At 42.7% G+C, this 24,712-nt stretch overlaps 3 protein-coding genes and 1 long non-coding RNA gene across 11 annotated transcripts in view; 2 read left to right on the forward strand and 2 right to left on the reverse strand.

The window, feature by feature from the left end:
- Positions 1 to 7,987, reverse strand: part of LOC306976688 — a 24,496-nt gene extending 16,509 nt beyond the window's left edge. The window contains exons 1-2 of the long non-coding RNA XR_013793782.1: positions 7,776 to 7,987; positions 6,966 to 7,059 (exon numbers count right to left, since the gene is read on the reverse strand). This is a non-coding gene — a long non-coding RNA (uncharacterized lncRNA). The remainder of the gene's footprint in view (positions 1 to 6,965; positions 7,060 to 7,775) is intronic.
- Positions 1 to 24,712, forward strand: part of LOC306976677 (serine protease 57-like) — a 119,317-nt gene that overhangs the window by 51,276 nt on the left and 43,329 nt on the right. The gene's annotated exons all lie outside the window — the stretch shown is intronic.
- rgmd (RGM domain family, member D) lies at positions 7,186 to 14,332 on the forward strand. The gene is made up of 3 exons (XM_079574721.1): positions 7,186 to 7,383; positions 10,569 to 11,074; positions 12,991 to 14,332. The coding sequence occupies exons 1-3, from the start codon at positions 7,290 to 7,292 to the stop codon at positions 13,672 to 13,674; spliced, it is 1,284 nt and encodes a 427-aa protein (XP_079430847.1). The 5' UTR covers positions 7,186 to 7,289; the 3' UTR covers positions 13,675 to 14,332.
- celf5a (cugbp, Elav-like family member 5a) overlaps positions 21,301 to 24,712 on the reverse strand; it is a 225,780-nt gene continuing 222,368 nt past the window's right edge. For 5 of the 8 annotated variants that reach the window (XM_079574687.1, XM_079574690.1, XM_079574689.1 and 2 more), the window contains exon 12: positions 21,301 to 24,699. The gene's annotated coding sequence lies outside the window, so the exon portion shown is untranslated. The remainder of the gene's footprint in view (positions 24,700 to 24,712) is intronic. The other 3 variants (XM_079574684.1, XM_079574685.1, XM_079574686.1) reach the window with 2 other exon arrangements.

Consider the following 24,712-nt stretch of genomic DNA (forward strand, 5'->3'; position numbering starts at 1 on the left):
AGAGAAAAGAATGTGTTCTTAGGACGCACTGCCTTAAACCAACTCCGACCGGCTCCAGCATTCCCTGGATGCCTCCCCCACAGATCAAGTTTGGTTCATCAATGGCTAAATTTAAACTGTGCGAGTTACAGTTCAGGCAGCTATTTCAGGTTGTTAGGTTGGGTCAGAGTTGAAACAATACCAGCGGTTTTACTAACTTAAAGCCCAACTGTGTAACATTTTCCCCAGTAATTATCATGAAATACAAGCATTAACTCTGTTAAAGGAATAGGCCACCGTTTTTCCATACTGTGATATGTTTGTACCTTAGCCACGCAAAAAGACCGAACATGTTGTTAGCGTTTAGCCTCTCCTCCTCTCCTCTATGGGGCCAAACAGGTGAAGTTAGAAACAACCAAGCTCTTCCACGTTTTCCCTCTTTAAATACAGTTATGTGAGCGGTTACACAATCCAAGTGTAGTTACACAAAATTAAACATGTCGATTTTCTAAGCGGATTAAAAGGGGTACTATATTGTAAGGCGTAATAATACCTTAGGAGCACTTAGACTTTACTGTACTTTACTTTACTTTGAAGTGCTCCTAAGGTGTTAATACACTTTACAATATAGTACACCTTTTTATTCGCCTAGAAAATCGACATGTTTAATTTTGTGTAAATATACTTGGATCGTGTACACGCTCACATATCCATATTTAAAAAGGGAAAACTTCACCCCCGTTTGTGTCCATAGAGGAGAGGAGGAGAGGCTAAATGCTAACAACATGTTCGATGTTTTTGCGTGACTGAGCGCACGCGTAAAGACCAGACAGGTACTCATCAACTCATCTAAGCTCACGTAAGAGCATGTCTCAGCATGCAAAATGTGGCCTATTCCTTTAAGGGGGGTTTTAATTGATTGTTAAATATCTCAATATACTTTGGATGGAAGCGGGACGACACCAGCTCGTACATGTAGCCAAACATAAGGTTTAAATACATTAGCACCTCCTCCAAATGCTCTGACAACTCACTGTCTGTGTCTAGCTGAGCATACTTTGGTGTTGCTGGCATCTTTGTTAACGTTTTGGGTTTTATGACAGTTTAATTGCTCTTGTGACTTCATGTGGCTTTAAAGTAGTTTTAGTAGAAGTAGTAGATTTCGATGACATAGGGACTCCAAACCTTACCTGATATTTTCTGCATTTGTTCAAGTCATATCTGGCCTAAAAGCTGCATATGATCTACCATTGCATGTGCATACCTGTTCAACCATTGTTTTTTGTGATTTACAAGAAAGAATCTCTTGGTGGTTTTGTGTTGCATGCATTGGGGTTAACAACCAGTGGTTACAATGTTATTGATTTCTATAAGAACACCACTGTTAACAAACGTACTAAAATGAAAGTGACCGGGTGACACACAAAAAAAATGTATTCTGAATAAAAAGCTTAACTAAAAACGTTGCTCAAATACAGTACAAGTCCAGATTTGCTGTAAAATCCCACTTGTTATGCTTCTTAACACAGCCCACCTGGCACAGACTGAGGAAATGGAGATGTGAATTCAGCAGTGCACAGTATTAACTCCGTGCTGTGTTATTAAGATTTCAATTCGAGCAGAGAAACCAGATGTCAGAGGTCACCGCAAAGCAATTTGTTGCCTGTTTGTGTGATGCACAGGGCTCCAGAGTGAGAGAGAGAGAGAGCGCTGTTCTGGATGGAGAGAAGGCATGTCCAAACAGCGCTCCTGTTGGAATACACCACTCCATCTGCGAGATATGAAACACTTTTGGATAGTTGATTAAGTCAGAACATGAAGTGCGAGAGGAGCCAAGAAACAGACGGAGATTTAAACTCTGAAAACACACACACTCCCAGCACAAAGACGAGGCGAAGGTTCAGAGGTCGAATAGCTCTGAACTCTCTCCCTTCAGGCTAAGGACATCAGAGGTCTCAGTGCTGTGTGGGGCTTCATTTATTTTACCCATCGTCCCTCATCAGTCCAGGGTGAACCCATGACCCCAGGGCTTGGGTTACCTGTACCTGACTGACTGTTCATGGGCACAGTTCAAATGAAGTGGGAGTGAAAAAGACACACAAATATTACTTACGCTGATCAGAATTCACTCATTATCTAGGCTTGAGACCAGGTCAAATGTATTCTGAGTGGTCCTCCGTGCAGCACAACAAATCTATCTCTAGCTGACACGTCATCCTTTTTCTCTAGTCTGGACTTGTTTGACTTGACGCCCCTACCCCTCAAAAACAAAACAAAATAAATAAAAATAATACCATTTTAATTTAGGCCCAACCGCCTTTCTCTGGACAATGCCTATGTGATAATCCCTGTTTACTCAAAAGATGAAGATCCAAAGGGCCGCTGTAAACAGATCCACCCACAGAGGAGGTTCGTACACAGACAGCAGAGAAGCCCCTCGAAGCCCCTGAGTGTGCCGACAGCTATCAATCACAGCGCCTTAAGTGGGACGCTTGAGCCCAGATCTGTATCAGGACGCCCTGTATACACTAACACCACGGCTTCCCTTATCTGGCTCAAGATAACAAAGAGCGGGGCCCCACATTCTCTGTCTCTGCCTCTATCTCCATACACTGGTCTTATAGTTAATTTCAGGCATGTGGTCTAAAGAAAGGAGGAAAAAAAAAAAAAAAACGAAACCTCCAATTTGCTCTGGTTCCTGTTTAAAATTCAATAAGCGTGCGTGTTGTTGTTGCGGCCGCGTGGTGCTAGCAGGGGCCGCAGAGGGCTCGTGCTGCTCCTGATTTCAATCTCTGATGCTATCGGCCTCTCAGAGAAACATGATCCACGTCTCAACTGACAGATCTTAGATGAGCATGAAATTCAACAGCGTTCAGAAGCATGAAACACCACCAATTTCCGGCAACTTTTATTTTGAATTTCCGGGGGCCTATAACTTCTAAAACAAGTGTTTTCAAGCAGATAGTTGATAACCGTTAGAATATAGTAAGGATTTAAGAAGGGATTCCAGTCGGAGAGTGCTAACAAATAAAGTAAATTCAAGAGATTGTGCCATTCAGCAGATTTAAAAAAAATATATATCTTAACTGGACAATGGCATTGAAGAAATCTAATTGGAGGCAAAGTGGTTTGTAAAGGAATTCCCAGGAAATGGCCCAGGGATGATTTATAGAAGTGTTATAATAAGATTAATAGTAATAGCATTAGCTTCTGCAGCAGTAGTGATATAGTTGTAATGGCATAAGTAGTTAAGCAGCAAGCCAAGTTTATTATTACATCAACTTAGGAGATACAGCAGGCTGCACATTTTCTTACATTGCACTGAAAGCCAGATTGTCTGAACATTCAATATCCCAAAATTTGTTGAAAGACACGAGCTGATACTTGAATCTCCTGGTGGACCAGGCCAATTGCAAATAGGGCTACTGCCTTGACAAGAAGCATAGATACTAATAAAGCGCATGGAGACAAAGAAACACTAGGTATGACTTGGCTGTGTTAAAACAAGCTGCAGTTGTTCCTGCAAATATTCTCCTAAAAGTCTGCCTTCTTCTCCTAAATGGGAGCAATTCCAGATTTACATTACTGTGCTAATGTTATCGCGCTGTAATCAGTTTGCCTCTCATCAGATTACATATTTTCACTACTTTCTCTAAATTGCCAATCATGGATAGGCATAGAAATCTAAAAGTTGAAAGTTGACCCCGGCCAATGTGGCAAATGTCAGTGAGGTTCATCAGTTTTTGATTCTGATTGTATGCAAAGGAGAATGATGCCAGCAAAAGTGTTTTGATCCAAACCAGAAGACCCACGGCAATACCACAAAGTGAACCTCTGTAATCGTAGATGGTTGTTTAAGTGCAGCCCATGCCCTATTCCATAAAACATGCCTCACTTCTCCTGTACACACTGGCTTTAATGCCTGTACAAGCCGGTGCAGATGGCGGCGGTGGTGTGGGCGCCTGGTTGCGGACAGCGTGGTGAGGAGATGGTCCTTCAGACTGGGCCTGGGCCTGTTTTGGGGCTTGAAGCAGACCACAGCGCGATGGGCCTAATAACAAAAACAAGCATCCTGGTGTGGAGCTGCTCCCACAGTGTGAGCACTTTAATGAGGAACATGTGGAGCTGCCCAGACACACAGTCAAAAGAAACCCTATCCCTGGGCCCGCTCCGCCGCCCCTCCCCCTCCGCTGGCTCACCGCACTGCCAGAGTCTATCACTACTTTGGCTCTCACTATTAGCCATTCTTACGTTTGAGTCTAACCGCTTTGGTTATCTTCAATCCATTTCAGTATTCTTTCATTACACAAGCAATATTCACAATATGTTTATGAAAAGCTGAAAAGCCCAAGTAGAATTACCCATATACTTAAGTGAACACCAGTTGAGCACTATTAAGTTTTATTAAGTATCATTATACTAGTACTACAATTACTATTGCATCACATTCAGCTTTGCTGTATTCCTGCTATTTTCTTGCCGGTTTGTGGTTGGTGGACAATCTATAGTCCCAAGGAAATGTGTGGAAATAAAGGGTTCTTTCAGTGTCCGTCAGACTGACAGGCCTTTCAGGAGGCTCTTTCATGTGCTGAATTCATCCTTACCATCCACCTGCATCAATTAACTGCGTGCTCCACTGCTCATCAGCCTCGCACTGGGAACCCAAGCTCATTTAGGATAAGGGCCCTTGGTCTGTGCTGCTGAGATCCTCTGGCATTGTTCACGACAAGGAATTTAAACCAGCCCTGATTCTATGCTTTCTTTATGCATTGTTATTGTATGTATTGACTCCAAAGGTGGGCTGGCGCACCTCTGATTAAGTCACGCAAATACTGCTCAGGAGAGAGGTACTTTGGCAGTACCACAGATCTGCCACACATTTGGAGAGGATTTGTTTTTGTGGTTTCTGGTGGAGCTGCATCGAAGGGCTACTTTTAATTGTGGATGTCTTAAAATTTACTCTAGAAACTGGACTTCTGGAATATGCATTTCATGACTGGATGTAATGTATTGTACGTACATTCTGAAGCACTCTTTGTCTCAGCGTGATTCACTGAACAGTGAACTGTCCTCTCTCTCTTCTTATGATTCCGTCCAATTCTCCAAAGCCGAAAAAAGGAAAAAAAGAGTATAAATCTACTTATTCGTTGGTGCCGATAATGGAAGTTTGCTTTGCTTTGTCCACTCCAGCTTTTTGATTTTTGCTTCCCACTGATCAATAACGGTAATATTTTACCTCTTGTTTTCCAGGAAATGACATCTGCAAATTCCCAAGACCAGAGGTGAGACACGCCTTGCTTTGGACTACAGTACTTTAGTGCGGCTGTGCTGTGTAACTTATCTAAGGGGATTTTCGAAAGTGACTATGAAGCCAAGCCATAAAGCAGATCAACCAAGCAAACCTCCAAAATTAGCTGAACAAACAGAGAAAGGTACAGCTCTCTGGGGGTTCGCCTTGGCACTGGGTGTGACTGAGGCCCCTCCCTGGCAGCACCGAACAATCCCCACGTTCCACTTGGCTGGCGCTGTCTTCCTCTCCCCCTGCACTATATGTATATATCAGCCAGCATCAACATGAGCCCGAGAAGACCTTTTTCACGAGACTGACAGGCCACCTGAATCACACAATTGTACGGCCGGAGGAGCCAGTATGTGTAGAGAAAACCCAGTGATCCAATAACCGTCTGGGTTCACTTCTCTCCCATAAAGTCAGGAGGGAGGCCCCGCTGCTCCAGCCACACCAAAACATCGCCATAAGTTTTCATCTCACATAGAACAGGCAACACTTGAGCTGCTGGTGTTGTGGACATAGAAAACAGGAGTTTGAGTATTAGAATGGAAATAACTAAGACTAACCCTCACCCTAACCTCCAGTATTAAGATCGTCAATCAATAGGAAACATTGTTTTCATGTAAATAATATGGAAACAGGGCTGTTTAATAATCCCTTGTTATCAATAGTTATCATGCGATCCTATTACTATGTTATTAACTATATTAGTCAACTGTAACTGATTCATGCAAATTTAATAGTGTGGGATACTTTTTTTGATAACAATATTTTTACCATTGCGAGATACGATCAGCGCCTTGGCAGGTTTAGACACAAAAACAATAGATTGCGAAAAGTTTTTGCTTCTATTTCTTAAACTCTGCTTCAAATGTTAGCTCTCACTGCACTTCATTAATTGGTTGGTTTTCACAAATTCTTTTATTTATGCAGCACTGAATATGTGTTTCGCGGAGGTGTGAGAGTCGCTGTATGTGCTTACATAGGGCTCGGCTCACAGCAGCTGTGCAAATGAAAGACAGAGTGTCGTTGGAGCAGAGAGAGAGGGAGAGCGAGAGAGAGAAAAGGAGGGCTGGAAAGTTTGCCACAAAAGGAAAAGAGTAACACACAGGTTGCTAAATAGTAATAGCAAGTAATGGAAAAGATAATAATTGAGATTTGTTGGATTTTGTTGAGAAAATAATGGACAACTTTATATGAATAACGAAAAATGTAGTTTATGGGTTTGGAAAGCACCTATTCTCCAAAAATGATGTCTGCACATGTGACTTCTGCTGCCACTTCTAATGGGCCAAATTCCACTAGCGCTTGTTTTCTTCCCTTCTTTGTTTGGGTCTACTTCGTTTGCACACAGGTGTCAAGCAAATCTCATTATTTGAGCACTAAAAGTAGAGTTTGAAAACAACAGGTGAGAGATTCCTGCTTGATGCTGGAAACACACAAACATTTGTTCTCTTAGGGATGGGGGGGTGGGAGCTGTCCCGGGTGAGCAAACAAAACAGCTGACCTGCAGAGCTTTGTAGTGCTAAGTTATTAGTCTCTTCTGAAAAGATTAAAACTCCTCCAAACTTTCTTTCAGTTCCTTCCCTACTGCAGGAACATTAAAGTAGCCTTTTGCAGGAGGAGTATGAGCTATTATTCTGTTTTGGTTTTGTTGGGGTAGATGTGTTGTGGTTATAATGCACTTAACACCTACTTGTGATGTCTTCTTAATAACGTGGTCTGTTATTTCACGCCATCCCGCTGTTGTAGGAGCTCTTTTTCCACTGTCCTCATCCCAGTAATTGCCACTACATGTAAATATCAAGTGGTTAGTGAATAATTAGTCTTTCATTGGCCAGTAATCACCTCTGGGCCCCGGCTACACTTTAGACCCCTCCCCTGTAGAGCCGCCCTGAAGACAGGGGCCCCTTTTGAATGACAGCGCTGGGGAAGGAAGACCAATTTTTGTGTGATTTCCCGCAGCCACAGCGTCGATGAGCAGCAGTTGCGGATCTCCATTCTAGGTGAATGGATTGGTATGGGGAGAAGCGGACTTCAGATCACGGCTAAGCGGCAGCTTTGGGACTGTGTTACGTTCACTATGGTTTTACTTTCGCTGCTGTTTCGACCAGGTAAGATTTTTTTCCAATCCGTGCCTCTCCACTCACTGCTGCATGCAAAGTCTAGAGTCGTCATAGTGAACTCACTAAAGATGCAAAAAAGTTAACTTTCGCTGCAGTGGTCAGGGATCTAACTTAACGTGCCAGCTTATAACACCGTAGACGTGTTCCTGCTTGATTTTTGCAAGGTTTTGTGCCCATGTAAGGTACTTTATTCCATGTTGTTGGGGGCTATCCTGTCCGCCACGGGGACAAAGTAAAGCCTGTTGCTGCTCTGTATCCAGCCTCCTCTGCGCTTCAATCCCTAGCAAGAAGCGCGAGTGAACTCTTAGCAAATGTGTTTCTGAATTTGATCACCACTTTACACTAAAGCAAGGGCACATTACTTTTTTCTGAATACCTACCAAGTGTCGATCACCATGTGAGCTCAAAACAACATCTCGTTTCCAGATTTCTCGTCGGAGTGACGTGCTAGCTCACTGTTAGCATCTAGCCCCTCAGTAGCGCCCGCACCAAAGGACGGGGTTTGTTGTTTTTCACCACGAAAACACACCGATGATGATGCAAAAACAAAGGCATCTTTCTCGGTTTCAAAACTTACATCTTCTATTTGTCTCGGTAGTTTGAGTTAACACGTGTTTTCGAAGTTTGGAAACGCGCTGGCTTCTTTTTTTCAACTTCGTTGGGGTCTCTAACTTTTTGTCCCCCTGAACGCTGCTACAAAGGATTTAAACGTGGGCTACTTTGTTTCCTTTTTGTTGACGAACGTCACTAAAATAATATTAAAAAAATAATGACATCATTAAACTAAAAAAACAAAACAAGATCAACAACCTACATTTAATACTTTATAATGCCACTGAAAACTAGACCAATAATAGCGTTCTCTTTTATTAGTCTTATTTACAATATGTTAATAATAGTCATAACTGTTGTAATAGCTGGGTGCAACGCATTTTACAAAGAAAACCTTATCCACTGCTTATTACACAAATGAGATAGCTTAGGGGCGTTCATTCCTTTCACGGGCCATGTGAAAATCTCTCCTTACGGTTCTGCACTTGTTGGTCCTCTATAATAGAGAACAGATGTATCTATGTTGCTCTGTGTAAAGTCAGTGATTGTCAGACAGACAGTGTCAGTCATAGCACAGCACACTTCTCAGTGGATCCAGCCTGCGCACAGGGGTGCAGAATGCCTCTGGGTTGACCTCTCACACCCTGCTCCATTTTATCAAGGCTGGTGTTAAAGTGCTCTCAATGTGAGATGCATTCATCACCTGTCAGGCCTCCTCAGTTCTTGAGAACTGTGTGAAAGCCCTGGAAATATTCACAGAATCACATGCACAGTTCTGAATCAGTGTGTGTCTTTGGGATCCTCACAGATTAGATGGAGTTTTGGAGTACACAGGAGATTGTGTTAGTGCAATACACTGGGCTGTTTTTGTTTTCGTATCCCAGTATCCATCTAGTCGTTAAGGTATGGATACTGGTTGCTGTGGCATATGGCTGAAACAGTGATTAAGTTATTATTTATGTTTGTGTAAGATAAAAGATATTCACAAATTCAGCCACTTGAGTTGCAAGCGGCTACTGGCTGTGCTCGTCTGATACAAACATGGTCAATATGATATTCTACTGTTGTTCTCAAACTTCACATCATACACCTCATACATGTTTGACCTTCCAAAAACCACCAGGCCGAGATGACGATCAAACCAGGACTTGGTGCAGCCGCAGTCTAGTTCTGGATAAGGCTGCTGCCACATACACTACTGTTCCAGCCTCAGTGTCACGGGTTTGAGTCCTGCCCCCGACAATTTACTGAATGTCCGTCCCTGCTCTGCACCCTGTGCTGTCCTACCCAAGCCTAAGGGCAAAGAATCCTTTAAAATGACCAAATCACAAATCAGGACTCTGATTCTAAAATTGCAGAGAGTATCACCTGAAGAAAGCCAAGTACCACCAGTGGCACGCGTACCACAGTCTGAGAACAGCACGTATACTAACTGGACAATTTGAAGCTGTTTTCAAAATGACCTATTGGTACAGTGTTTGCTAGTACCAACTTTTTGGGTAAAAGCTTGAAATGACTGATTTAGTGTCTGCTAGTTGATTAGGGAGTGGAATTCCCAGCGGTTGCCATCCTACCAGGCACCAATTACTTTATTGCCAAATAACAAATTAGTAAATAGGTCATAAACCTGTGAGTCACAGTTACCAAATTAAACATACATTTTTACTTGTACCCATCTCACCTACTGTCAGCTGCCTGTGGTAGTTTAATATTGAGCTGTCCTAAAAGTAAGGCCTCCTGTGCCTCTGGTCTAGTGTAATGGACTTGTTGGGTTACTCTGAGCTACAGCCAAACCACATTCAACACCCCGCGGCACTCTACACGGGCTGGTTTCCTCCTCCAGCGGGTTTGCCCTGGTCGAGGGAAATAAGTTCTGACTGACTCCACGGCACAGTGTGGGAGCATGGCCCTCGTGAGCTGCCCCATTTGGGTTTTAATGGGTCTCCTGATTGAACTAAAGTTGATAGTGGAAAAGTTTTGACTGTGCAGCCTTTAGGTTCTGTATGTTAGAATGAGTTCATTTAAAGAGAGCTTAGGTTTGTTATTTTGCCGCAGATACTAGGGCTGCACAAGTGTAGTTTCATGGCAATGTTCTGTGGTCCCGTTCAGGGTTGTCAGATACAAATTTATACTTTTCTACTAAGATGCTACCTTGCAAAAGTATCCATACTTTTCTAAATGACACTTTTATGAATAGTTTTAGGATGGTCTTGATCTTGATGTATTGTGGCTATATTGTAAACTTCTATACTGTCAAAAATTGCATTAGATTGTCGGCTATAGACATACTAAGAGAGACACGAGTTCACAGCATATCACCATACTCAATGTACCCTAAATCCACCCTTTTTTCACAGTGGTATAAAAGTATCAGAGCCTATCACATATTGGGTTTTACTTAGTATCAAATTTGGCTACTGGTGTCAGTGCCTTCATGTGTTTTACAGTATATTGATAAAAAAAACTTTATTCAGGGATGGATACAGACATTACATTTAATGCTACTGACACGTACTCAGGATACGTCATACAGCGATCACCTTTGTCCTGATGCTAAATGCAATAAATGCTACATTTCCTCTGATTAACTTCATTAAGGAAATTGTTTTCTCTTGTTCCAGCCCAGCAGTGTCGGATACAGCGATGCAACACGGATTACGTGGCTTCTACCTCGACGTCAGGTGGGCTGCAGGAGGACGTGGCTCATGACGTGGACTACTGCATTGCTCTGCGGGCCTACGCGCTGTGCACCCGCAGGCAGGCGCGCAGCTGCAGGGGCGACCTGGTCTACCATTCCGCCGTCTTCCGCATCAAGGAGCTGTTCTCCCAGTACAACTGCTCCAGCGACGGGCCCACGTCCTCCGCCAAAGCCCCCAGCACGTCCAAACCCGCGGTGTCCGAGCAGTGCAACTACGAGAACCGCGTGTTGCTGTCCGGGCCGGCCGCGCAGCAGAAGAAGTACGCCCACTGTGGATTATTCGGAGACCCACACCTGCGGACGTTCAGAGACGAGTTTCAGACCTGCAAAGTGGAGGGGGCGTGGCCTCTCATCGACAACAGATACCTGTCTGTGCAGGTGACCAATGTGCCTGTGGTCCTCGGCTCCAGCGCCACTGCAACTAGCAAGGTATGTTAGATCCTACGACACCGCATCAACATTGTATTGTCTTTGTGCAAGATTTTTTGTTTCACCTGCCATTTGATTCCCAGTTCAAATGCTAGCTCCGTTAGCCCAATCACATTTGCCACTACTTCCCGCATAAACTGATAAGATGAAAAGGGCAAGTTCAAGATCTGCTGCCCATCAGATTTGTGAAGATGTGGCGAATTTGGTTTTCTCACTATTTTTAGGATACAGAATAGACAAAGATGTATAAATAATATAATATGAATTCACTTGAGTGCTGGCTCCCAAAGTGAACAATATAAAAGGTTTTGTAGCTCCCAGTTTTTTTTATTGTTTAATCACAAATAGTGTAGTCTATATGTGCCTCGTTGTGTAATGGACAAAAATAAAAGGCTCTGTAAATCTTTATTGACACAAAAACAACTCTCAGGAGAATGAAACCCTTCTCTACATTACTCACAAACTTCAGTCCAATGGCCGGGGCCAAACGTAAAGAAAATGAAAGTTCTTTACTGTAAAGTGATGAGATGCCAAAATGCCTGAGGTTAGAGTCGGGGCGAGCCATGAATAATTGATTGAATGAGAAAATAATTGGTCGGACTTGCCTCTAATGAAAATGATTGTCCGCCAGAGCCCTAAACAAACAGTCTATAACTTGGAAGCTGTGCACGGTCTATATACGAGTTTGTGTGCGCGCCAGTCTATTGCAGTAGTATTGCAATAAAGTATCAAACATGTGAAGTTAATCGTCATTCCACGGTGCCTCTCCAGCCTCCAGCATTCCTCTTGTCTTGCAGCTCCTTCAGATCTATGAGGGAAAGAGCAGAGGGAGGAGGGCTCCGCTGGTGTTGAATCACAGACATGCTTGAGCGCTCTACCTTAACACATGGGTGGTCATATGGTAGTGATTAAAGCTCGCTCCAACATTCTCCTCCGCAGCCACGATCAGGAATGTTTTTTCACCCCTCTGGTCAAATAATTAACTGGCCCTTTCTGTGTAAATATGGAATAATGTGTAAAAATAAAGTAATAATTGGACGGCAGCAAAGGGCCTAATTCTATTAATTGAAGCGACTGGTGTTTGGAGATAAAAAGCTGGAATGCCAGAGGTGGAGTTTGCCGCCCTGCATATGAAACCGGCCCCTTTTATTTGGCTGTTCATAAAAAAAAAAGTCTTATCACTTTCGCACACCAATTTTACGTCTCGTCTGTGTGAAAACAAACAGAGCCGGTGGATGTGCATTGAACTAAAGCAAATGTAGCACATGGAGATGGCGGCAGAGATTTCGACACGACCTTTGAAAAAAACAGTAACAGTTTGTTCTGGGTGTGCACCTTGAACGTAAACCTGCCGCCTGAGTCAGTGCCAGCGCCCGCATGCCCGCATCACGCTTTCAGACTTGTTTTGAGCTGCCAGACTTGAGACAGGAAATCATCCATCAAGTACAGTATCCCCGTAAGTGTAAACTGCACCACAGCCGCTTTGTCAGGACGCTCTGAAGAAACAGGGCTTAGAGTTTTTCAAAGCTCAGCTGGAAAATGAATCACAGCCACTGAGCAAGTCTGAGCAATGTGCCGGACTGAGGTGATGACATCTGGGGAGCGCGGTGCAATGTGCAGGCAACAAGCCGCTTTATCTGGGCTTTCTTATCTAAATCTGCTTGGTTGAGTTCAGTTAAAGAGTGACAGAAATCCTCTGACTTGAGATCGTTATCAATTAACCAGGATAAGATCACAGTGAGATAACAGTGTCACTCAGTTGGGGAGACCAGGAGGTCCCAGTGCTGGTGTCCTGCTGCCACCTGCTGGCGCTCATCAGAACTACATCTTGTTGCACTGTTTTTGTCCTGATCAGTTTTGCCCAATATAATTAATGAACCATGATGCTGTCCTTTTAACATGTTTTTTTCTTTCAGATCACTGTGATCTTTAAATCCTACCTTGGCTGTACAGATCAGAAGGATTACCAGGCCACCACTGAAGACCTGCCAGTGGCCTTCATGGACGGTTCGCGCACCGGTGGAGAGAGCCTCACCATTGTGGAGCGAGGAGGCTCTGGTGTGGGGCGCCAGGTGAAGATCCAGGCCAGATACATAGGCACTTCCATCATCATCAGACGGGTGGGCAGCTACCTGACCTTTGCCATCCGCATGCCTGAGGACCTGCTGGACTTTTCTGAGGACAACAGCGGGCTGCAGCTGTGCCTGCACGGCTGTCCGAGTAACGAGCTCATCAAAGAGCATATGCTGGGCCGAGGGCGTGTCCCGGGCAGCGCGCAGGGCACTAACACAGAGCTCGGCCCCCTCAAGCCCCCGCACCAGGTCTACACTGTGGAGCGCGCCACGGCCAAGTGTAGAGAGACTCTGCAGGTGGAGGACGTATACTTCCAATCATGTGTGTTCGACCTGCTGACCACCGGAGACCCCGAGTTCTCCATGGCAGCGTACGGCGCGCTGGAGGACCTAAAGGCACTGCCGCCAAGCAAACTAAAGCAGAACTCCCCCAGGACTCCTCGTCTACACAGCCATGCAGTAACATTTTCACAAACACACAGCCAGGCACTTGTGTCTCTGCTCCTCCTCATTCTGCTGCTTTTGTAAAAAATGTATAAAGATAAATGATTTAAACAAAGAAACAAACACAACATGGAACCATCACCAGCTTGAGGAAAGAGTGACTTGGGTGAACAGAGACAATAAACTATGAGTATTCTTTGGAATCTGTGAATGTATTATTTTCTCCATTTGAAGGAATTCACTCTGGTCAGAGACAGCTGTTCTGTGGATTCACCTCTTATCTCTGAACTGACATAGGAACGGTCGGTTGTTTATAGGTTTACATCTGAATGCAAACATGTAAATATCTTAACTTGTTCAGGTCATCAGTGAGCTTTTGAGGCAACACGTCTGAATGTTCTGTCTACTTTAGTTTTCTATGTCAATCAATTCTCCATATAATTTAGCCATTTTCAATGCACAGGATCCAACAACTGTTTGTAAAAACTACCTATTCATAGTCTGCCTTGAGCCAGAGTGGCACTCAGCATTTCTGTGACACACTCCCTCTTCAAGCTGCTTGGCTTCCTGTTTTAAACATAAAAAAGACACAAATCTTTATATAATAATATATTGAAAGAGTGTATATACGTGTTTTATATATGTACATTTGCCTGTGTATAGACTTTTAACTGTAACATGTTTTGCATTTGTTGTGATTTATAGGTTATTTTGAGTTATCTGAAAAAGTAAACTAATGTGCTGCAGTGTATATGTAATTTTCTGTATTAAAATGTTGAACACTCCGTACTCACTTTCTCTGTCGCGTCCCTTTCTTATGTTGCAGTACCCTCTGTGTCCTAGTGGTGTCCTCAGTCCATAAGGGGTGACAGCCTGCTGCAGAGATGGTCCCTAGTCCTGACAGGCTGACTGTGTAGTTGTAGTCAGTATCCACAGTGTGCTCGTGGTCCCGTGTGTAAACGGTACCTCAGAGAGCTGAGCTGGCTCTGCCTCTGCCCCGCCAGAGGACTGCACACCTCCAAATGGGATTTAGTCTGTGGTTAACACCGGGTCCGAGTCAACAACAATAGCATCGGGTGCCCATATTTCTGGGCATATGAACAATGACTGACATCCATGTTGTCAGCAATGCTAACAGGTTTGAGTGGAGTGGGCAGGCAAGGAAGGAGCCAAGAAGTTGAACCTATAGCTATGTGATTATTTGCCAGTTGTATTGTGCAAGCTAAAGCATAACTTTAAAGTCCTCTGTAACACATTTTGTCTCGCTGTCAAAATGTGTCTCACATGCACAGTCATCATTAAGTGCATCAGTTTGAGTTCGACCAAATACTCAAGCCGCTTTGCATGAATGTCATTGGAGCCCTGTTTTCACTGCAGACACACTAAGAGCTGCAGTGCTGGTGATGCTCAGACTCAGTGGGCTACAGTTCACTACTGCGTACCACAGCTTCTCAAACCTCTCTGCCATTTTAGTCTTTGTTTAGCTCTGGTATTGTCCTATGGATCTTCTCTTGTCTTCTCTTAGATCTGATTTTGCTCCGAGTTTTTGGTATGGATATGAAACATTTTCCTCATACCAGTCTAAACTTTTAAGTGCCACTGAAGAAAATACTTGACTCTTTGAGGGCCTCCAGGGAGTTCCATACTAGCTTAGTTTGGACAACTAAACTACTACTACTACTTAAATGAGACTGAACCATGAAGTAGTCCTAAACAAGGACGCAACCAATGGAGAAAAACAAACATGGACAAAATGCAAATTAAATGCCAAAGAAACCTCACCTCAAAGCAGTCCTCACATGGTACCCAGACCCCAGTTTGAGAAACAATGAAAATGAACATTGACATTGCGGACAAAAAAAGCTCTCTTCATGTCATCCACTGGCACCATAATATTGAAGCGAACATCTAATTCCTCACATGGACATAATGTAATGGCTGATCGATGCGCACAGGAGTGCAAATGCTAATGCGAACCAACTGGAGCTGACTATTTTTGATGGTTGTCCTTGCTCAAGTCATTCTAAAGCAAACAAAATCTCCAGACTTCATCTTGTCATTTTGTCTCGCTACATCCATCTGACAGCTCTATCCTTATGTAATGCCCCCAAGTGAGAGCACACTCAAAATGGGGCAACACTCATGACAACTTTAAAATGGAAAAGTCTGACTTGCACAGATTAAGATTTGGGAACTTGTCCTGTCACCAGATGGGCTGTCCGGGGAACGCCGAGGTATAACTGCTTATATTTTGGAGTCATCTTGTCGTGACTTTCGGCGGTAAACAAGGACAATTACCAAGCTAATGAGTTGAGGAAAAACTGCTTGAGTGATTGATACTCTCAATGGAGGCATTAATTTGATATTAATAGAGCACTTGGCAAGATAAATAGATAGTGGTGTGTTGGTCCTCTCCTTGATTGATAATGGGGAGATGGATGGTTGTCTTAATGTAACATGCTCCTCATAGACTCGAGACCGAGCTGGTTTTGATCAAATGATTTGCAACAACTCATTATTTATTCAGCGTTTGGAGGCACACTGGTAATGGCTGGTAGAGTAATGTCAGATCTCTATATTCACACCAAATTTATTGACACTAAATGATGCATGAGATGCTGGACAGGGCTGTAGTTGTAAAGTCATTCAGCTGTTCAGCGAAGACTGAGTTTAGCTCAGTGCAGCAGTCATTTTCAGTGGTTCTCAAACTGTGGTGCGCACTACCAGTGGGACTTGGATTTCTCTCTATGAGCATGTTAATACTTTATTATTATTATTATTATTATTATTATTATTATTATTATTATTATTATTATTATTATTATTATTATTATTATTATTATTATTATTATTATTATTATTATTTATTGACTATTTTGCACGGCCTTCTTCCCAGCATCTGTTTCCTTTGTCTTCTGTCTCCAGAGTCAATCTTATTTTTGATGTCTAGTCTGTCTTCACAGGTCATTGGCTGGATGCTGAACTCATCAAAACAAAACTCTGCTATGTTTGTTTGTGCCATTTTTAATTAGAGCGTATTCAAGCAGATTAAGTTGCTTTTATCTGGAGCCAGTTGCTCCGATAGAATCAAAAGAATTGGCTCTAAGAGACAAATCATTCATGAACGACATGAGCAGCTACTTTCACTTACACAGGTTTTAGCACTAAGTCCTTTGGATTTAGCTGGTTTTCTCTGGTTATATTCCCTGGGTATGGGCTAAACCCAGTCTATCCTCACATAAATGTTGCCTCTTGTTACAGGTCACTAAAATCTATTGCTACTTTGGGCCATAGGTTCACAACTGGCACAACAGCTTTTTTTTTCTTTAAAACAAAAAAGATCTAATACTACTACTACTGCTACTACTACTACTACTACTACTGCTACTGCTACTACTACTACTACTACTACTACTACTACTACTACTACTACTACTACCAATAATAATAATAATAATAATAATAATAATAATAATAATAATAATAATAATAATTTCATTACATTAAGAAAACAAAACAAAAAATACAAAATTTAAAATCTGACTTTCTTTTCTTTCTTCTAAATGAAGATCCAAATTATAATAATTACAGTAGGCTATACAGTGATTGTTTTGCCACACCTAAAACATAAACATGACTTTTACATTTAGACTGTTTTTACACAGGCTCTAGTTAGGTCGACCTAAAGGGACTTTCGGCCCGAGAGTGGCACTTTAGGGTCAGTGTGAATCCAACCACCGCACTTTGAGCCGGTCTAACCAGCCGCTCCGAGTGCGGCTGAAAATAATATGTCTATAGCTGAAACAGGTGGCAAAGACAGAATGAATACACGTGACGCATGAGGACATTTGGATTACTTCTCTGACGAGGCATAATGGATCAGCTTTAAATCTTCAAGGTGCGCCTCTCTTTCCTGTCTTTCCCTTCCTGCTGCACCTTTCTCTTCGTGAGCCGATTAAAGAGCATCAGCCTCACTGTATTTAACCACGGGGGAGAGGAGTGACCACGCAAAACACCAGGGAAGTGTGCGCGTACATGCAGCCGTGTCGGCACATTGACAGGTTGATGGGTTGTCATGGGAATAAGTTCATTAAACAGCTGATGGCGCGATGTTTGGTGCCAGCGCCTGTGATCACGGACTTAACTAACTTTGGAGTAAATGCAGTTGGAACTATAGGGTCCAACATGTGTGAAAAGAGCCTTAAAGGAATAGTTCACCATTTTTCCATACTTAGTTATGTTCTTACCTGAGCTTAGACAAGTTGATGCGTACCTGTCTGATCTTTGTGCGTGCCCGTGGAAGAGTTTGGTCGCTTCTAACTTCACCCCATTTGGAGCTATAGGAATACACTGGGAGAGGCCAATGCTAAAAAACATCTTTGGTCTTTCTGTGTGACTGAGGGCACACAGTTCTTTCATACAGTGATATGTTCTTACCTGAGCTTAGACGAGTCGATACGTACCTGTCTGATCTTTGTGCGTGCTAGTGGAGGAGCGTGGTATAGCTTCCAACTTCACCCCGTTTGGAGCTATAGGAATACATTGGGAGGGGAACATCTTTGGTCGTTTTGCATGACTGAGGGCACACACAAAGACCAGACAGGTACGTATCAACTCGTCTAAGCTCAGGTTAGAACATATCTCAGTATGGAAAAACGGTGAACTCTTCCTTTAAACTGTTACTCACTCAAGTCGCATTTAACCAAACACTCACTAGTACTTTTTTTTTTTTTTTTTTTTACTTCAATTGAGTTAAATCATTTTAAGGCAACAAAAACATTGTCCATTCCTGTGCCTCTGCCTGTAGTGTCATCTTTCTGGGCCTCCTAGTTCCTGATCTGATTCATATGTTTATGAATGGAGAGAGATATAGGCCCATTTCCTGTGGTGGTTGCCCAAAGTTCGATGACCGTTCTGGCTGACCACGCCACCTTAGCAACTTGCGACTTCACCTGCGTTTTTTGCTTAATGATGCACTTGACTAGAGGACGCACGGCATACCCAGGCATTACATCCTGTTAGACGGGTCAGCGCCGCAGAACAAAGAGGCACAAGTTGCTCATTTCTCACTGCGTGCACGTGTGTGTGTGCGTGTGTATAGGTGTGTATGTGTGAGGAGCCCATATAGGTGTGGGGTGCGTGGGGGGGCATGTGTGGCTTTCCAGACACCACGCTGCTGCGATTACGGAGCTATCTTGCACTGCAGGCTCTTTCATACCTGACCAACTCAATCTTTCTGCGTCCCCTCAATAATCAGAGTGACAGCAAAGCAACTAGACATATCTCACCCAGTGGCTCGCTCCAGAATGGGTATTGACCTACATATCAAATCATACGCTCCTGGCTTGTGTGATAGAGATTGGGGAGGTGGGGGGGATGGGGGGCGGGGGATAACATAGCATGATTGGCAGCCCTACTTTGGCAAACATGTACATCCCCCCCCATGGGTTCCTTCCATCCTCCTCACTGGTAAAGGTAAAACATTGAGGAAACGCCTCGCTGGGTCATGGTGGCATTTCTTACAGTAACAGTAAGGGCACAGCTGAGCGCACCTGCTTGTCCCACTGTGTATTTTTTATTAACGAGAGAGTGTCACCAAACTTTTTAACAAATGGCCCCCCGGCACCATGACGCCCGAAAAAAAAAAACTGGCTAGGAAATTAAGCATCTGCATCATAAATCTTACAAAGTTACAATAATTTGCAATTCACTCCCTCATCAGAGGCAATATTACCCTAATTTATTATCTCCGCGCACGAGGGGCACGCAAAGGCCGTGGAGATAAGAGTTTATCAGGAGGGGGATTGATTTTCATTAACTGATTGTAATAAAGATGAACTGCCTGCCGCGCGCGCTGACCAAGAGCCACACTTTATTGTAATTGGGACGATTTATTTCATGAACCATTGCCTCGACTTTTTTTTTTTTTTTTTTGTCACTCCCATTCTTATTTCATATCTGTCGCTGCTCCTCAAAACTGGGCGTGAATCACAGGCTTTAGCGAGGGGCCAAGTCAAGCGCGGTGACATATTGCATCAGATTTTTTTTGGCTCCGAACATCAAAGCGCACCCGACTGCCACTGCTGCTGCCGGGAACTTGACTGATAAGGCATTACCTTCCTTATTTCAATTTACAGCGCCGTGCTTGTCAACATGATAATGTTATTTGTTCCCCCGTCTTTCTCCCTCCGCCGCTCCATGATTCATGATCGCTCCCAACTGAGAATGAGATGTTCCCGTGCTCCAAATTTGTTTGGTATTCTGTACCATCTCAGCGCGCTGACACATATTTCAGCAGCAGCGGCTCTATGGCACCGCAGGAGCATCATGTGCCACTTGGAGAATAGTGATGGAAGTCCTAAATCAGCTTTGCATATATATGAATATACAGGTTCTGTGCATTTGTCACAAGACACAAAGATAACACTTCATAAGGCATACCTATAAAGCACTTACAAATACAAGGTAATCATGAACTAATGATAGTTAAACAGAGAAGGGATTATCAAAAAAAGGTTAAGGTTATATGCAAGGGCTTAATGATCATTTGGTTCATTATTGTTTAATTATTACTTAATGACTGACTTGTGTTTGTAACGGTTTTCTATGAGTGATATTTTAGTTTTTGAAGTGCATATGACACATTAGATAATTTTTTTTGCAAAAACATAGTTGACACGATTATATTTAAGATTGTGCTAAAGATTTTACCCAGCTTTCCTTAGTTCGGCCATTTTTGTGATGTTTATAGTTTCACTTCCTTATTGGACTCTGACAGGAAGTGACATAGAAGAAGGTAAACTGCTATGGTATGTTACCTTCTTCTAATGGTGTGTTCATGTGGTCCTCGGAAACTTGGGCGAAGGACATTCCCAGTTGGGGAATGCACGTGAATGCTGGCCCAGCTGGGGAAAACGACTGGGGGCTCGGGTCAAAACGAGCTTACTGACTTCCGCACCTGATCAGCTGATTTGCTTGTCTAGCGTGAGCTACGTTAGACAAGCAAATGTCTGCTACTTTTTTGAGTTCAGTGTTAGCTGTCGGCATCCTCGTAGTATTGCGAGTGAAATGCCCGACATCAATGCTAGGAAGAATCCCCACTTTCCCACATAAAAAGCACATGAACACAAACCAACTGGGGACAATGACGTCACATCTCGAGAAAATGAGCTCCACAGTTCACATGAACGCACCATATCTCACTTCCTGTCAGCAGATTAAAAATGTAAATAAAAAAAACTTTCCTGCCCAAGATTTCTTCATTAAAATTTCTGCTTCACTGAAATAAAATGATAATTATGCAACTGATGTTATCCTTCTAAATAAGTCATATTTTAAAAATCATTAAAACCTGTCATATGCACTTTAAGCATTAACAAATCTGAAAAAAAGCTTTACAAATATTATTGTTTGCTAAAGATTTTCAAGTGACATACAATGTTAAGTATAAGTCTGCACGTATATATTCATAATCAGCAAACATTCATTATTAATCAGTATTCACTCATGATTACCTTGTTTTTGTAAATACTATATACCTTCTCATAAAGTGTTAGCAACACAAACAGGTGATATTCACTGTACAAGTACAAATTTCACAAGAAACTGTTTAATTTTTTTATTGTAAAATTGGAAAAAAGGAGAGAAAGAGAGAAAAGCCCCAATAAGCATTTCTTATCAATACATATCTTTATCTTACTATAACCATTAGAGAAACCAAAAGAATGCAGAAGCAAGTAATAAATAACAAATAAATAATTTAAATATCAAATAAATAATGAAATAAATAGTAAACATCAAGTTAAGACTTGATCTGGTAAACAATAGAAACATGAAATAAAGTTTTTTAAGCAGCGATTTTAAGTCATCATTTGAATAGGAGAAATAAAGTTTGGTTTCTCAGGTTAAAACAGAACACGAGAGTTTCTCAAAGACTTCTTTTCTATAAAAAGATACTGCTTCCCTTGTCAGTGAATCCATGCTGTACTGACACTGCCCCGTAAGTAGGCGGCGCTCTCTTTTAAAAGTAATAAACCAAGAAAGGAAAACAACTTGTAAACAGCATTTTCTCTTCGGGTTAAAAGATAAAAGTACTGAGATTTCTCTTCTGCGCCCTGCACGCTGGGAACGCTCCCAACGCTTATATGTTTTGTTTGCTTTGTGCTGAGAAACCAGAAAGTTAACATCCTCATATAAAGCAAAGACCCCCCCACCCCACACCCCCCCCCAATTCAAACGCTAACCTATCTGTCCCCCAACAAAGCTCCTGTGCTGATTCTCCATAATATACAGATTTCATATTTATAATAAGCTACTATCCTTAGCATTCAAACCATAGTTAAAGAATCATCGTTAATAAGAGTAATACCTTTAACCCTCCCAGCCCCTATTGAGCATGCTCAGAGATTGAAAAGGGCACCATGGTAAAAGTCGACATTAGTCCAAAAGAATAAGATGAAGTGGATAAAATGTCAAAAGTTTTAGATTGAGAACATGCAGCTAATGACTAGTATTTACTGCCTTTTCCTTTTTTAAACTTCATTCTTGTCATATTTGTCCAGTATTAGATTTGGGCAGTGAGTATGTACAGTTTACGAAAGGCCAGTGTACCACCACACCTCACAACTTTCTCCACTATTCACTATTGTATTCAATCAAAGTTCTTTTTGTGCCGAGTTCCACAAACTCATTAAATTCTAGCCACAGCTGGCGTCTTTAATTTGCATTACCCGAACTGTTTGTGAAGGCCACATTTCATTTGAGCTGAATAATTTAGTGGAGTCTCCAGTAGGCGTCCCGTGCGGCAGGTAGTGAGTGGGTTTGAAGGCCCGTATGGCCCGAGGAAAAGAGGCTGTATATCAGGAAACTGAGGGGAACAGCCTGTCTGCTGGCACAGAACCGGCCCATTGTACATCTTAGATCTCCAAATATTTTACTATGAGACTAGAGCAGAAATATGTCCCAATCAGGAATGTGTAATTCTCTGGAGCTCGAAGAATGTGGCACGTATTCTCAGTGTGAACATGCAAATAATTTGGCAATTCATAATCAAATCTAAAGGCAATAACTCAGCTCAGGCACTGCCCCAAGTGGATCCAGTGGACAGATCAGACAGATCAGAGCAGTGGACTGAATCACACTCAGGGAGACAGCCGTGCGACGCTGAGTGAAGCGCTGATGTGTTGGAGGTTGGGGCACAGTCCTGAGGGGAGCGGCTTCACGCAGCTAACAGAGGTATTAAATGTAAGGAGGAAAGCTTGTATATAGCTCTATAGATATGGAATGATGAGAGAGAGAGGTGTGTATGTGTAAGTTAATGAATCCCACCTGATAGGGCCATGTGTGGTGACCACACGGTATAGAGCTGTGTGCGACGTGCTAATGGTAAGGCAGCAGCTGTAGCAGCTCTACTTTAGGCCTGCTGCTGTCTAATTGATGGATCATTTTGCTCTTAATTTGACCTCCTAAGGCTGTTCCTTACGCTGTACAAGCTCTTACTGTGCTATTATACCCTTTGGAAAAAAATACAGCTGCTCTTCACTGAAGAACTCATAATCTAAACTATATACACGTTCTGTCACAGCCGTTTACACTCATAGGTTTTGTGTTAATGAAGTACAGTGGTGCCTTGGGGTGGTCAGATATGTCCGCCTCCAGAGAGGCAGATGGGGGAGGGAAAAGACTTTTTTCTCCACAGAGGGAAAGATGAACTCTGTCACTCAGTCAATTCATTCAAAATGCCAATGTGTAATTGATTGTGCATCTCTTGCCCCACGGTGCTGCTCCCCATCTGATCAATATCATCATTATCCTAATTATGCAGCGAGTTACTCCTCAGTCCCCTGTAGATGGTCCCTGTTCCGAAGAGGAAATGCTGGCACTGGGGAGAGGATGGAGAGGGGGAGCAGCGGAGGGGACGACCTGCTGGACACTACTGCCACAGCCAGGACACGAGTACTGCGCTCCAGCTCTCATGTGTCCCTCATTACACATGCTGCTGCTGTGTTTTACTGCACTGCATCCAGCTCGGCCGCTTGGCACTTTTAGCACAGTGCTTTATGGTCCGATTATGTGAAAGAGTGAATAGTTAATGACAACATGTGATGACCCTGCTGCTCTAAATCTATTATGTTGATCTGCACAAAGCTGCACACAGTGTGGTCACGACAGCGGCTGTTTCTGTGTCTCATTTGGCACGGCGATTCTGCGGACACAGGAACATGTGATGGAGGTGAGCTGAGAGAACATATCTGAACATGCCCCATACAATGTCTAACCCACATATTCTACGCCACTAAAATAGTATAACTTTATTTTTTTTTTATACATTTTCTGTATGTTTTAATATCCTCAAACCCAGTAGCTATAAATGTCAAAGAAAATCCCTTTCCTCTTTTATTCAACCTGAAGCTAGTATTTTCTTAAGTTTAACGTGTAATATTATTAGTAGTAGTTGTAGTATTAGTAGCATTAATACTATATGTTACTGTCAAGAACAATAAAAATGTTTGGTCCTTTGGTCCCTTAGGGGTGCGAAATTTGCAGTTCTACGGTTGCTGTCGGAAACCTCGGTGATCGTGGTGACCTGGGCGAGTCCGTAGTCCTTGCTGAGACGGTGAGAGGAAGAGAGAGGGAGAGAAAGTCTGTCAGTGGACGAAGTCAACCACTTCCACTGTTTGTCTTGATCTTCAAGTTTGAACCCTCATTTGTCCAGTTCAGAAAAAGCCACAAGCGTCTCTTTCCAATAATATATGTGTATATAATATGTATATAGAAATCTATTTGTTGTTGCTGCTTTTTTGTTTGTTAGTTTGTTGCTTATGTAACAATTCAAGTCTCAACAAGAAAAGTTCTGTTGATCAGTCCCATAGGTCTTTTTTTTACTTTCTCTTTGTCTTTCTTGCACTGTGCCATCTGTCACTGCTGCGTGAAGTGCGTGTCTTCCTGTTCACATCTTCTTTCCGTTGCCATAACCTATAGCTTCATAGTATGTAAATGCTGATATGTCTTCAAAAATCCTTATGTGTTGATTTTTTTTATAATGTATTTTGCTTCCAAAGAAAAAAAGTCGAACTCCTCTTCGTCGTATCTTCACGTGTCCTCTAAAACCTGAAAGAGACAA

Source organism: Gobius niger (assembly GCF_951799975.1).
Source record: "Gobius niger genome assembly, chromosome: 17".
Lineage (NCBI taxonomy): Eukaryota > Metazoa > Chordata > Actinopteri > Gobiiformes > Gobiidae > Gobius > Gobius niger.

Excerpts from the sequence above, each read along its gene's own strand:
- rgmd (XM_079574721.1), top strand. The coding sequence starts at position 7,290 with ATGGGGAGAAGCGGACTTCAGATCACGGCTAAGCGGCAGCTTTGGGAC. Across the intron at positions 7,384-10,568 it reads TTCGCTGCTGTTTCGACCAG|CCCAGCAGTGTCGGATACAG; the intron begins GTAAGATTTTTT and ends CTCTTGTTCCAG. Across the intron at positions 11,075-12,990 it reads GCGCCACTGCAACTAGCAAG|ATCACTGTGATCTTTAAATC; the intron begins GTATGTTAGATC and ends TTTTTCTTTCAG.